The following is a 15114-nucleotide window of genomic DNA, read 5'->3' on the forward strand; positions in this document are numbered from 1 at the left end:
TAGTTATTTACCATCTAAGATTTAAGGTCTTACTCAATCATGTATTATTGCTCATAAGTTAGGTAGACAGATACCATGTAACTTTCTTCCAGTGACTACAGCATACAAAGAAAAAACCCTTTTCTGACTGTCATTTCTTGATTTTCCACAGAGTGGTTTTACCCCTTTGCACATAGCTGCGCACTATGGGAACGTCAACGTGGCGACTCTCCTTCTAAACCGGGGCGCTGCTGTGGACTTCACAGCCAGGGTACAGATTAAAAGAATTTCTTCTTCTCCACAGCAGTAAATGAGTATTTTAAGAAATGTGAAAAAGAGTACCAGTGGCTTCCATAAAGGTTTCATTTCTTTTTTCTTACCTGGATTTGTGCTGGAGATTAAGAGTTTCCTTTTTCTCTTTAAATCACCAGAAGTCATCATGACCCCAAAATGATAGGTCAATAAGAAAATAACATTACTATAAATTCACATGCACACAGATCATTTCCAATAGTTTAGAAGGATGCTACTTCTGACATCAGGATGGGCAGTAATATTTAAAGATCATGCTACAAATAATGACTGAGCATCTTCAAGTCAATAAATAAACCTTTAAAATGTTAAGCACAAATTATGTAAGTAGTATGTCTTATAAGGATTGCAGGGCACACAGCTTGGCAGGGAATATTTTCATATGAAGTTTTGCAAAAATACATAAAAAGATATCGCATTGTTGTATGCCGAATGGTAATTGGAAAGAATTCACTTATGTGAAAATAATATAACTAAGTATATTCAATATAAATCAGTGAATGAAAATTTTGAATATTCAAAAAATTATGACACAAAAAATCAAGTACATGTCTCTGCCATAATCATGACTTATAAGAGCCATAGAGTAAATAAATACAATTTATATGTATAAAGTTTTTGTCTCTTGAAGTCTTCTGCATGGAAACTACCCTGTTTCCCCGAAAATAAGACAGTGTCTTATTTTAAGGTGTGCTCCCAAAGATGCGCTAGGTCTTATTTTCAGGGGATGTTTTATCTTTCCTGTAAGTAGGTCTTATTTTCAGAGGATGTCTTATTTTCGAGGAAACAGGGTATGTTGTGCTATTTTAAAGCTATTTTTCATACTGAATTATTCTGAAGAAGACTTTTGAGGAGTCATTTTTCTATCAGGTACCGATATGTCTGTTTGCATTCTATTTTTACTCATATGGGACTTTATGTTTCCAGACTCTCTTAAGTGCATGGATGTTACAGGACTTGACAGTAGGGCTGTATCTTAGGTAGAATTTGAATTTTTGTTTCTACTACACACGGTAGCTTCCATTGTCTCCTGTCTCCTGCCCATTCCATACTTCTATTGTAGTTCTTGACTAACAGAGCAAAGCAGTTTTATTCCGTTTTGCATTCTCTAACTATAGTGTTTTGTGGTTTGTGTGCTACTTTGTTCTTTAAAAATTGAAGATATTGAACTTGTAGAAACCATGGATCAAATTATCACATAGGTCACAACCTCCCTTGTACCTTTTAACACAAAGTAATGGCCATCATGCCCTGTCATACCCAACATGCTCTTGTTTGGTCTTTCCGTGGTGTAGAATGGAATCACTCCTCTGCATGTGGCTTCCAAAAGGGGAAACACAAACATGGTGAAGCTCTTACTGGATCGAGGTGGTCAGATTGATGCCAAAACTAGGGTGAGTGTCTCTGTTCTTTCAATTTCCTACCCTTATGATGTCATTCAATCCTCTGAGCAGGCAGTTTAAAGCACAAGTCTGTAAACATAAGCAATACATTTAAAAACCAAACAAAACCAACGCTCTCTTAGATTTGATTTAAAGCCCATGCCATATTTAAAGGTTTCATATCATTAACTGAAAGTAATATTTTTAAGGTACTTTTTCAAAGTTTGCTTATTGATTTTCTGGGAACGAAGACTGGACTTACACATTTCGCTTTTGGGTAGTTACAAATATTGAGTGTTCAAACTTATTACCATACAGTCAGTTATCAGAGTGTAGTTTTTACATAAAATACTTTAATACATATTGAAATTTTTTTTGTTTTCCATTGTTCAATTCCATATTCACTTTTCTTAAGTGGTTTTGCTATACTGACCTGAGCAGAAGGTTTGCTTATGATGCTTATTAGAAAAAAATCATCACATTATACCTTTACCTGTGTCATCCTGGTAAAAGTAGCGCCCTTCGTTTATTTCAAATTTATCAAATGAAATATCATTCTGAGTTTTTAACTTACTCCCAATAGATAGATAATAAAATAACCATTAGAGTTCCACTATTAAAAGTGCAGATTCTGAAGGAAAATTGCCTGATCTCAAATCTTACTTCTACCATTTATGAAGTTGTATGATATGGGCCATTTTCTTTTCTTTTTTTTTTTTGGCAGTTTTTGGCCAGGGCTGGGTTTGAACCTGCCATCTCTGGCATATGGGGCCAGCGCCCTACTCCTTTGAGCCACAGGTGCTGCCCTGGGCCATTTTCTTACCTTCCCTGAATTTAGGCTAATAATAGTACCTACCTTATAAGGTTGTGTGAGAATATATTATATCTGGCTATATTATTATAATGATTATCAATAATTTATATTATTATTATTATATCGTGGCTATATTATTAACCCCCCCCTTTAAAACAGTGGGTGTGTAAATCACGTAGCTATTCATAGTTTCGGACATTATATAATGTGTAGTTATTTGCTTAAACATATAACAAATACTTCAACAATATTTGTCTGAATTATATTTGGTTAATTACAGACTTCAGCAAAACTTCAAACATTCCTATAATATAAAAATGTTGAAATATGTGGTGTAAAAGTCTGTGAAAGATGGTGGATAGAATGTGTTCCTTGAGGCATTTTACCTTCACTTTGTTAAATTCTAAGGCTTCATGTTCTCAAGTCCAAGTCATAAGAATCAAATCTATTGATAGTTTCTTTGCAAATTTTTGAGGCTACAAGACGTTTTTGTTTAATTAACCTTATCATTCAGCTTTTAGAATCTACACCAGCCTGAGGATATAAATTCTGGTTTTTAATGACCTCAGGAAAACTTGCTTTCTTAATCTCATTTTTCTGAGACTGCGGTCCCCACCCCCTTGGCTGTGAGTCTTTGGCCTGTTAGGAGCTGGGCTGCACAGCAGGAGGTGAGTGGCAGGCAAAGCTTCATCTGTATTTACAGCCACTCTCCATGGCTTGGTCCCGTCACTGCCTGAGTTCCGCCTCCTGTCAGTGGAGCCACAGCATCAGATTCCCATAGGACCAAGAGCCCTACTTTAAACTGCACCTGCCAGGGATCTAAGTTGTGTGCTCCTTGTGAGAATGTGATGTTGGATGTGCTGAGGGGGAGCTACGGTGGCGATGCTAGTGCTGGGGAGTGGCTGCAAATGCGGACTATCATGAGCAGAGAGGTTTGACTGCACAGAGACCGTAGTAAATCAATTGTCTGAAGACTCATATCTAAACCACCTCCTCCTCCAGTCCACAGAAAAATTGTCTTCTATGAAACCAGTCTTTAGTTTCAAAAAGATTGGAGATCACTATTGTAAGACATTTGGTCCACAGTGGCTATGTCCCATCATGTGGGAGTTCTGGAGTGGTTTGCTTTGTCTGTTAAGATTTTTGTTGTTGTGTCCGGTGGCTTAGTTGCACTGTCCAGAGTTTTATATAGTTTCTACCCTTTGCTTTTTTGGCATGATTTTCCTTTACTATGCTGTGGGCATGCAGAATTTGGAACAGTATGCAATATGCCACATGCTTTGCTTACTTGTCCTTTATACTTAAAGGAAAGAGTTTTTGCCTACTGAGGCTTTTCTAATATTGTTACTAACACTGCTAACAAGATGTTACATATTTAGCAGACTCTACTAACATGATTTCACCTCTTATATTGACCTTTTTGTTTCCATCAAGACTCTAATAATCGTGATTATCACACAATTTGTAAATGTAAAACACTTTTAACTTGACCAACATCTTAGGGTTACACTTTGCTTTTATTAATGCTTTTCTGGAGCATTTATTCATTCACTATTGAAGCAGTTGTTTTTGTTCTTACTGATGATTGCAATATTTACTTAGTTCTTTAAAAGACACTCTAGTTTTACATGGTCTGCATATATTGGCACATACAATTTAAAAGTCTAACATCATGTAGGCAGTGTATTTTCATAAAGAGTACTAAAATGTGGAAAGAAATGGATTCTTATGCTAGTTCTGTAATTAATTGTCCTGGAGCAAGTTAATACAATGAAATGTAATCTGTGGTTTTTTCTTCTGTGAGGGGAATGTTTGGGCCATATTTATATTTTATTCAAGTATTTAAAAAGAAAAAATAGATCTTCTAATTGTGTACACTGTATAAACATTCTGTACATTCATTCCTTAAACAAATAATTATTGACTTCCTACTTGTGCTATGAACCATGAGCTATAACAGTTAATAAGACAGACGAGGTCTCTATAAGCACAGAAATGCAAGTAAACAGTAGCTAAAGGGGATTAGGTTAGCAGTGTGCTGGTAGAAGTTTACTAATAGGTTCTCAAATAAAACAAAACAAACAAACCTCCCTCCCCTTGATTTGTGGCTTTGCCTCTGCTGATTTCCAAAGTGTGAAATAATTCCGCCGTGATTTAGAGCTACCAACATGGTCTAACTAAATGCAGGATTGGAAAGAGACATATTGGTCTGCTTGGTTCCTATGCCCTGGCTCGAGCCTACCCCAGGAGTAAGTACAATCATGAATGATAGTGCTGATTGTTCTTCTTCCTTAAAAGTTAAAATACTGTCTCATGTCTTAAGGAGTAGTATTTTAAAAGCATTGTCAGGTTCTTTCCATTCTGGTTAGAGCTAAAAGAACGATATCCCTCTTACCAAAGACAAAGTCAAATAGGAGGTGAATACAGAAATCTAGAACTATGATCTAGAATGGGGAGGCCAATTCTGAAACTATAATAGTTGATTACCAAAACAAGGGAACATAGTTTGATTTTACTTTTGGCCTTTGAAAATATATTTAAAAATAGAAAAAAATTTCATCAGTTTTTCACTATATTATTAGATAATATAATGGATTTTTTACATATAACATTATAAAAATGAGTCCTATTTTTTCTTTTTTATCATGAAGTTCTCAGTTTCCCCTAGCAATCAAATTAACCAAAAATATTCTAGATTTAGTATATTCTCTTAAGAATTTTCCCTTTATTGTCTCATTGTCTTTCTCATTTATACGGTTTTCATTATCTGGAGAAAAGCAAGATCTAGAGAGGCTTTCGGGTAATTAAGACACAAATCTTCCACAGATTTCCCCCTCCCTCATTGGAACAGTTTCCACGTTGTTACCATTCTCATTACTGACTAGGATCTATTATGAAACTCTGAGACATTTTCACCAGAACCCTTTGCTGGTATCTGAAAACCCCTTCTTTTAATGTTAAAACATACATTTTATAGCTAGTTGGAATGAGACGATTAATTCAGGCTTTATTAAGGGCATCATTCTCTTTTTGTTTTTAGGCTTATTTATTATTTAAATGTGGGGATACCCCATATAAAGATTATGTGTAAAATATTAAAATACATACTTCAATGCAAACCATAAAAGCATACAAACAAAATTAAAGGATGATGAACCAAAAAAGCACATCAGAAATAGGGATCACTCTTGATACTTGTTATTGGATGTAATAATTAAAGTCATAACCGTAATGGTTTTACCACCTGTCACCTGCTTATGACAGGCACCCTGCCACATACTCTACAAATATTGCCCATTTTCATCTTCCTAACAACTTGTGAAGTATCATTATTTTTTTTGCTGAGAAAATATGAAGGTCTTTGTTTGAGAAATGAGACTACTAAAGGAAAAAATGAATTTCAGCAGAGGGATGTAACTTGAGGTAGGATACCCAGCTTAGTCATCAGCAGAGCCTGTATGTTAAGACAGACTTGAGGGTACAGTCCTGGAATAATGGTCTAAACCAGCGGCTCTCAACCTGTGGGTCGCGACCCACAGGAACTGTATTCAAGGGCTGCGGCATTAAGGTTAAGAATCGCTGCTCTAAACAGGGAGTGAGAAAAGGAAAAGTTAAAGAAAAAAATGCTGGTAAGGAGCTAATGCTGGGGGTTACCAGCTAGATAAACGGTGTCCCTCTCACAGTCATCCATCTCTCTTTTTCAGAATTATCCACATCAGAGTAGATAGCACAGCAGTACAGAGGAATTGATTCTAGTTTAGAAAAGAGAGAACCCAAGGAGGGTCTCTGGAGAAAAAAAAACATAACCTTCAAACAGAGGCTTAGGAATTTAAGTTTAAAATGTCCTGGAATACAAAACTTTGGCAGGAATTTTTTAGCATTAACTTGATACAGTACTTAGAAAAATACTCAAATTCTAGTCAGATTTAGCCAATTGGGCGACTTGAATTGGATATCATTATTCACACATCTTTTATTAATGCAGTTACAGCATTAAATAGAAGATTTAGAACCAATTTAATCCTTATGGTTCCTTGATGTTCTTGTGGGAATGATAAATGTTCTTCATAATGATCCTATTGTTACTCTAACAGTATTTTGGAAATCAGTTTCAACATGATTGTACAAGGACTATTTCATGTGATTCATAGAAAACTATATACTACCTTGTCTAAAAAATGATGTAGGGCAGCATACCCTCCCACCTTTTTAAACAAAGCTGTAAGGGAAAGAGGGTAAGAAAAATCACCCCCATTTTGTTCATCAAGCTGAGCATCAGGGAGATTCACCTGGGGTTGGGGGGCTGATCTGAGGTTCGCCCAGAGCCCTGTGACTCCACAGTCACACTAACCATTGCATATGGTGTCTCCATTCAGTATACAGGATTTCTCAAACTCTAGATCCCAACCAAGCCCCCACCATGAATATATCTGAGAAATCAGGTCTATCTAATTGTTATATAACTTACATAGCAGCTAATGCTCTGTAGTTAGTTGCTATCAAGATACAAAAGTATAATCCTTTTCATTGCTTTGCTGGCACAATTTTTCAGGCTCCTATCTGGCAAATGTTAAAATAAGATAACATCTCAACTATAACAGTTAGGCACTTTTTTTCTGGAAAGGCAGTCTTTTCACATAAATTCTCAGATACCCAAAACTACAGATCTGTTTTGGTTATTGAATATCTTAATACTAGCTAAATGGATTTAACAAAGCGAAGAATCATTATTCGTCAAGATCTTCACCAAAAACAGATGGCACGCTCAAATTGGTAATTTGCTTAGAGATTGTAGAGGGTCTGTTTATAATATTGTGCATAGGACTGTAGGGAAGATACAGAGTTCGTGCCCTATCTCGGGGGCTAGTGACAGCAGGGCTTATTATCAACCTAAACCTAAGACAGAAGGAGTAGGGGAGGCTCCTAGGAATTCAAAAGGGAGAACCATGTGGAAAGGCTGCCTTTGTGGGAGTGTAAACTTTGAAAGACACACAACCAGAGTTAGGAGATCCCCAAGAGAGTTCTTTCCCATTGACCCAACCTGACAGAAGCCAGAGGGCCAGCAGACCACCTACTGATGCCCTTTAGAGTGGTCAGCTGTAGGGACACAGGGCAAAGAAGAGGCGGCCGGAGCCTGGAGACAGAAATAGAAGACATCTCGCATAGAACTCCCAGCACGTTGGACCAGAAAGAGTGTTGTAATTCAGAGGAATTATTTTTATTAGAAGGAAAACCTAACCCAGAGAGAGTGTCCTGGAAGCAGAGACACAAAAGCTAAGCTCTGAGAGCTCCAGATAAATCAGAAGCTTCTGAAATCCTCATAGCTGCTCACACCCTTCATTCTCTCTGATTGCTACCCACTTTCTCCACCTCTCTCATTGGGGCAAGCTATTTTTTCCCATAAGCCTCAAATCACCACTTAATTTATATAATTGGGATTTCATTTTCTCTCTCTCTTGACTCTCTTTGTAACTTACATTGTGCCTGTATTTGCCACCCCCTGTGCTTTTCTGACCATGTTACCCTAAAGAGAAATAAAACATAATTGACAGGGAGATATGGGTATTGTTCTGGAATCAGAAGCTACCCCAGAAATATTAAGGTCAGAAAGTCTAATAAGTAACATAGCATACAGTTGGCCTATATTTTATTTGATGCAGTTATAATGCCATTTACTAATAATAAATTTGATCTCTGGGAAATAATTATGTAATATGTAAAATGTTGAAATATATGTGTGGAAATCTATAAAAGAATACAAAAAAAAACAATCCTTCTCTTTTACCAGCATCAGGGAGTATTTTAGGAGAATTTGTGAAAGTACTGACAATTCAAGAGAGAACATATATTGACAAGTTACAGTAAGAAGGAGGTTTATGTAAAAGTGTGTTAGAACAAACAAAATGAAAATGGCATAATCTAATATAATCCCTGAAACTGGGTTCAGAAATCCACTGAAAGTGGATTAGAAAGTGGTTCTAGTGAGTAGGGTTTAAAGTTTTACAAATGCAGCATACTCTGTTTTTCCATTTTCTTGAATATGCAAATGCGTAACCAGAAGCCAGTTCCGTTCCACTGAATGTCCGCAGATGGGAGCTCTCTTGCTCTCTCCCCGCTTTGACTTTGTCTCTCCCTTTCTCTGTCTTGCTCTGTCAGGATTTCTTTCTGGCTTGCTTTCTGTTTCACTCATCTTCTTTTCTGTCATTTAATAATTGCAATTCTATGATTGATTTATTGTGGATTGTCAGAATTAAGCTCAGGAAACTCCCTCTTTATAGTTGTAATAGATGCAATCCTGGTTTTGAAATAAGTGAACTTGTGTCTGATTCTTTCCTTTTTTCGGCAGGATGGGTTGACCCCACTTCATTGTGCGGCGAGAAGTGGGCACGACCAAGTGGTGGAACTTCTGTTGGAAAGGGGTGCTCCCTTGCTGGCAAGGACTAAGGTGAGTCATTATGGGTGAGACGGGATTCCGAGGACGTCACTTTTTTGATAATCTCTATTCTTCCTGAATCAAAACATCAGCCAAGCATTTTCTAATTATTCAAAATTTGCGTGCCAGGAATAGAAATATATATCAAACTAATGTAAAATTATTAAAATTAATAAACACAGTAGAACCTCCATCATGGACTACCTCCCTACATCACCACCTCCTTAAGCTGACCTAATTTTCATAGACTGGACATGCACCACCTGTAAGTAACGGTATAGTAGGCCTAGTTCCTTATGTTGACCACCTTTGACTGTTGACCAGTTTGTTATAGTCCCTTGAGTGGTCAACTTACACATGTTCTGTATATGCATTAAGATTGTCAAAGTAAAAATAAAAATGTAGAGACAAATCTTTAAACTTAAAGTTTTATAATATTTGGGAAGAATTGGGTGGTCTTCAGTATATCCAAAGAACAAAGAGAAGGTTAGAGGTCTTATAAAGACGGAGAAATGTTGCACATTGCTCTTTGAGAAAGTTCCTTGGTAGGGGTTTAGGGAACTGAAGAGCGATGGTCATGGGTAAAATTAGTCCTAGAGTTGCAGCAAGTTACCTCAGAAACTGTAGACAAAACTGGTTTCATGTTTTACAACAGCAGTCTCAGAGTCAGGCTTGCCAAGAAATACATTCTTGGAGCAATGTTTTGTACCTTGGGGTTTTTTTCCTCTGTCTTCTTGACTCTGTTTTGGGTGGATACAGCAAGAATGGTTCGGTTCTTGTGATCACCTTTCATAAGATGTATACCTTTAAGTTCTTTCTGTATTTTAACTTGCTATCATTATTGCAGATAGAAATTTGAATATATCTGTATTTTTATATAAATAAGGATGTCTCTCATATTTTAAGTCTAGATTTTTATTATTCTCTGAGATAATTACAAAATGTGTATAAAATTATCCTTTAAAGCAGCACAGTTACCAACACAAGATAAATCTTTTGGCTCATCCAATCTTTATCTTTTAGTAGGCAATACTAGTAAAGATAATCACTCAGCAGTGGCCTTGGTTGATTACATTTGGGATTAGTAGAGGTGATAGGGGCAGCAATAGTTATGACAGGCCACCTACCCAGAGCCATTCAACAAGCATATTGTCCCTTATGTCAAATCTAGCACTTGTCTCATTTTATTGATGTGCTCAACACTGAGGAAAGCACTTTTCCCTATAAGCAAAAACCACATGGTGAGTTGGTGTGTCGAAGGTTTTTTATCATATATATTTTAAATGCTTTATTATTGTATCATTCCCCATTATCTAGCCTTATTTTGGCTTATTAGAAAATATCATGAGACACAAATTGAAGATAATGACACAGAGCTATTATATATGAGGAAAAGAGATAAATCATCTCTATTATGTTCATTCATATAGCTATACCGTGAATGTTATATAGATGCAAATTTTGGACTGGGTGATGCAGAGATAATTATGGAAAGTTTTGATGAAGAACTAGATTGAACTTTAAATGGAAATGACAAAATTTCAGACCAATCATGTCACAACCAATGAAAAGCCTATATCAAATTGAAGATAGACAAATGTGATTTACAAACCATAAAATTATCTTGTGTACAGAGTTTGCCTGTAGCTGTCATAGCACTAGTGAAGAGCATGGATGATCTGGATGGATTTTAAAAAATGGTCTTCTTGTAAAATCAAGTATCAAGTATCAGATGTAAGGATAAAGTGTCTGTGACTGCTTGATGGTATTCATTTATTCATGCAGAGAAGCGTGAATATATGTAGTATGGAGTCCATACATGTGCCATCAAGATGAATAAAACATGATCTTTAAGAAGCTTGGAATTTAGTGGATTAGATATAAATAAAGAAATAATTATGAAAAGCCTATTATTATAATTATTGTACTTATAGGGTAAGGAACATGGGAAGAGGGACTAATCAGGTTAGGGTGTTAATGCTCTCTTGGGAGCAGACTATCTGCTTAATGCACACTCTCCTTCCTTTCTCTCCATAAAAACTCCTAGTTGGAATCCCCGTTATGCTTCCTCTCAGCAAATATTCATCCATCTAAGTGTCATTTCCCCTCATTCTTTGAAAATTCTGGCTCTCAGCAAATTTTGACTCTTCACCACAAACCCTTTGTTTATTCTTGGTGACTTTCATGACCTTGATTGGGGCAGTAGATGATTTTTCTAGCTGGCAGAAATCATTTTCCAGATGCTTTTTCAGTGTGGTAACTGTATACCCCTGTGATTCCTGGGTTTAACCTCCCACTGCCAACCACCCCGTCTGTGGTTCAGCTCACTCTCTCCAGGATCTCAACTCCAGAAATTCTTTTAATCTTCTGGGATCTCTTTCTAGTCACAGTTTCACCGTCCGTCCTTCACATTCTGCCTTCACCTCTGCCCCGCATGAATTCTGTAGTGGTTTATACTATTCCTTTATATATTCATACTCACTGCCTACATTTCACTCTGATTAAATTCAACTCCCGTTCATGCAGCTGAATGTGGCTACAGAAAGCAATCACACTGACTGGGCTCCTTTTAAATTCATGATCTTTTCCCTCAAGCCCCCAGTAATGCTGCTGACAGTCACACCGTATTTTCCAAGACTGTTTACTCTGCTTCCTGACACTTGACTGTTCTATACTTTTTCTTCAAACTTCTTAGACTTCTTAGCTTGTTCTCATTTTCCATAACATCGAGAAAATTGAAGCAATCAGAAGAGAATTTCCAAAGACTGTCACCTTCGGATGCGCTCAGTTATATGACTTGCAGCCCGCGTGGTTTATGTGCTTTCCTTTCACTCTCTTCTGGTGCAATTTCTCACTCCTTTCTTCTCAAAACACCTTCCTCTTTTGCTTTCCGGGACATTGCATTCTTCTGACTTCCCTTTTGTTTTTCTAGATGCCGCTTCTCAGTATCCTTTAGTAGTTTCTCTTGATCTCTTGTGTCTCTTGAGCGTTAGAACCTCCAGAGGTCAGTCTGTGTCTTTTCTCTGTGTTCACTTGCTATGAATCTCTCGCAGTTCCATCTGCTGATGTGTATCTCTTCAAAATTCCATATGTAGACGTCAACCCACCATTGCTGCAGGAATGTCTGCCAGACATGTCAAATTTACTACTTTATAAACTAAGCTCCTGATACTACCCCACCCCTGCACCTAATCCTTCCCTGGTCTTTCTTATCTTCATTTCATTCTTTCAGTTTCTCAAAGCAAACACCTCATGTCATACTGGCCTCTTCTCTTTTTCGCTCTCCATCCTGTTACCACACCCAGTCTCCTCTTCCTTCAGAATGTGTCACTAAGTCAATAGCTGCTCAACATTCTCCTTACCAGCACTGGTGCAGGTCACCAGCAACCCTGCCTGGAGGTCTGCAAGAGGCCCCTAAGTAGCTTCCCTTCTTTTTCCTTGAGTGCTTTCAGTCTGTTCTCAACACAACAGCCAGATTCTGTTGAGTTATACCCTCCATCTGTTCCCCATGTCTGAGTGAAAGCCAAACCCGTAAGGTCTCTTCCCTCTGAATTCCTTCTCATATGTTCTACGTCCTCTTCATTCACTGGTCTTAGGCCACATTCTCCGTCTTACTGTGCTTATTGACATTGACTTTGTCAGGTGCGGTTCCAACACAGTATGTTTGCACTTGTTTTTTTTTTATCTCTGCCTCAAGGGTTCTTCCATGAAATTGACAGGAGCAGCTCTCTCACTTTCATCGTGTTAAACTCATCTTCTCAGTGAGCTGTACACAAGCGCCTCTAGTCAGTCTGTGCTTTTAGTTTTCTTCTTAGCAAATTTTTTTCCTAATTTTTTTTTGATGGCCTTCTAATAAACTGTGTATGATGAACAATCGATGAAATGTGAATTTTTTATTTTCCACATAAATAATGTTCAATTAGAAAAAACAACATCAAAGAATGAAGAATTTCAGAGGTATGCATACCACACTCGAGTTCAAACATTTCCAGGTCTTGAATTTCTCCTTCACTTTACCTTTAACTTTGTCTTCCCCTTAATGCATAGTATCTTCTCATCAGCCTGTTCCTCTTTCCTAAATTTGTGGAATGGATTTATAAATGCAGTAATTATGAATGAGTAATACAGAAACAAATAAAAATAGGTTAATAATTTTTAAGTCACATATTGTCTGTGACTCTCAAACTGCCACAATTAAGGATTAATTTGTCTGTGGCTGTCCCTCTGTTGAAATCATCTTCCTTGTAGAGAACATTGGGCTGAGAGCCTTTTCTGGCATCTCATCCAAACATAATTTCTGCTTTGTTGCATGTAACGGCTGCCAAACTGGTTATTTGGTCACATGTAATTTTTCTAGTGACCATATTTGCATGGTTCTTAAGAAAAGACACTAGTCTCTTTAATGGGCAAATGTTTTATTAATTTAGTTTATTTCCTAATTTTATGTGTTAGTTCTTGTATGTTTATTTAGCTTTACAAAAAAAATGAACGTCTTACCTACATTGATAATTGACAAAGCATTACCTGCTGTCTTGTGTTTCAGATGTTGTTCTTATCCTGGAATTAAAGCTAAAGCTGTTCTGGGCAGTAGCAATGATGACTTATTTAGCTTACCCTCAAATTTTAAAGAGAGATTCTTGGCCTCTGGTCCACATTTGGCTCACACCCTTCTACTCCTTACATCTCTACTCTCTCCAAGTCTAATTCAAGTCTCATAAAACAGTAGGAAAGAGGAATTTCAGAGCAATGGGACTAGAAGATGATCAAATTTTTTTTTTTTTTTTTTTTTGTAGTTTTTGGCCGGGGCTGGGTTTGAACCCGCCACCTCCGGCATATGGGGCTGGCGCCCTACTCCTTTGAGCCACAGGCACCGCCCCATCAAAATTTTTTTACCTACCTTACCCACCCACTCACTCTTGTTTTGCCTGCCTCCCCGTCTATTGCTAAAAAAATGCTGGTAGAGAAATTAATTGAATTAGAATTCTATGTATGGAATTGGATACAAATAATTTGAATATCAGATATCACTTATTTTTACCTATCTAATACTTCCCTAATTGTAAAATCAGGCTGAATTGCCACATATACTATGTATTTATTAAAAGATGTGTTAATTTGTGTTTTTATCAGTGATAGCATAATTATGAAATTAGATGTTCTCTTAGCTCCCTTTTCCACCAGACATAATCTGGTTGGTATTCTGGTGTTAAGTGGAAATTATTTCTTCCCCTGCCACTAATTGAAGTATCAGGGGAAGAATTGACATCACTGTGTTTTGGAACCTGAAAATAATGGGGAAAAAATGTGAACTTGGTTTTGTTTTGCTTTTGATGTGCAGAATGGGCTGTCTCCACTTCACATGGCTGCACAGGGGGACCACGTGGAATGTGTGAAGCACCTGTTACAGCACAAGGCACCCGTGGATGATGTCACCCTGGACTACCTGACGGCCCTCCACGTTGCCGCACACTGTGGCCACTACCGTGTAACCAAACTCCTTTTGGACAAGAGAGCCAATCCAAACGCCAGAGCCCTGGTAAACCTGGCCCAGTCCACATTAACTGAATACAGATTGAGACAAGCAAACCCACACTGATTGGCCAATGATGCCTACACCAGCAATGCGTGGTTTTAGATAATATAGTTAATTCTTTTTTTTTTTTTTTGTGATTTTTGGCCCGGGCTGGGTTTGAACCCGCCACCTCCGGCATATGGGACCAGCACCCTACTCCTTGAGCCACAGGCGCCGCCCAATATAGTTAATTCTGCTAAGTTTGTCACCTTCCCCAAGCTGCCTGCCTACTTCACACCTTCATAGATTGCTATTAAATGCTGATGAGTAAGGTGATATTTAAGAGAGGGCCAAGGTAACATTTCAGAAACTAGCAAGTTCCAAACAGATAGATATGAAACCTCTCTGGAGTGACAAGCAATTTTAAAGGGAAAATAGAAGTTGAAAAGTAGGAAAATATACAATAACTTATAGATACCTCTAGATAAAGTTAGAATACAGGTATGAAAAAGTTGAACTTTATTATTCTCTTTTTGGAAAAAAAACAGATTTTTAGTGGTGAACATATTTGACTATGTAAGATAGTACACAATGCAAGCTTGTGAAGAGTTCACTTGGAGATTTTCATTATTGACTTGATTACCCAACCATAGACTGATAGAAAAGGGATGCCTGGTGTATT

At 37.4% G+C, this 15114-nt stretch overlaps 1 protein-coding gene across 26 annotated transcripts in view; it reads left to right on the plus strand.

The window, feature by feature from the left end:
- The window catches only part of ANK2 (ankyrin 2), a 687167-nt gene that overhangs the window by 549722 nt on the left and 122331 nt on the right, over positions 1-15114 (plus strand). For all 26 annotated transcript variants that reach the window (XM_053569130.1, XM_053568642.1, XM_053568030.1 and 23 more), the window contains 4 exons: positions 152-250; positions 1587-1685; positions 8834-8932; positions 14259-14456. In XM_053569130.1, the coding sequence (XP_053425105.1) occupies positions 152-250; positions 1587-1685; positions 8834-8932; positions 14259-14456 (495 nt within the window). The remainder of the gene's footprint in view (positions 1-151; positions 251-1586; positions 1686-8833; positions 8933-14258; positions 14457-15114) is intronic.

Source organism: Nycticebus coucang, chromosome 1, assembly GCF_027406575.1.
Source record: "Nycticebus coucang isolate mNycCou1 chromosome 1, mNycCou1.pri, whole genome shotgun sequence".
NCBI classification, from domain to species: domain Eukaryota; kingdom Metazoa; phylum Chordata; class Mammalia; order Primates; family Lorisidae; genus Nycticebus; species Nycticebus coucang.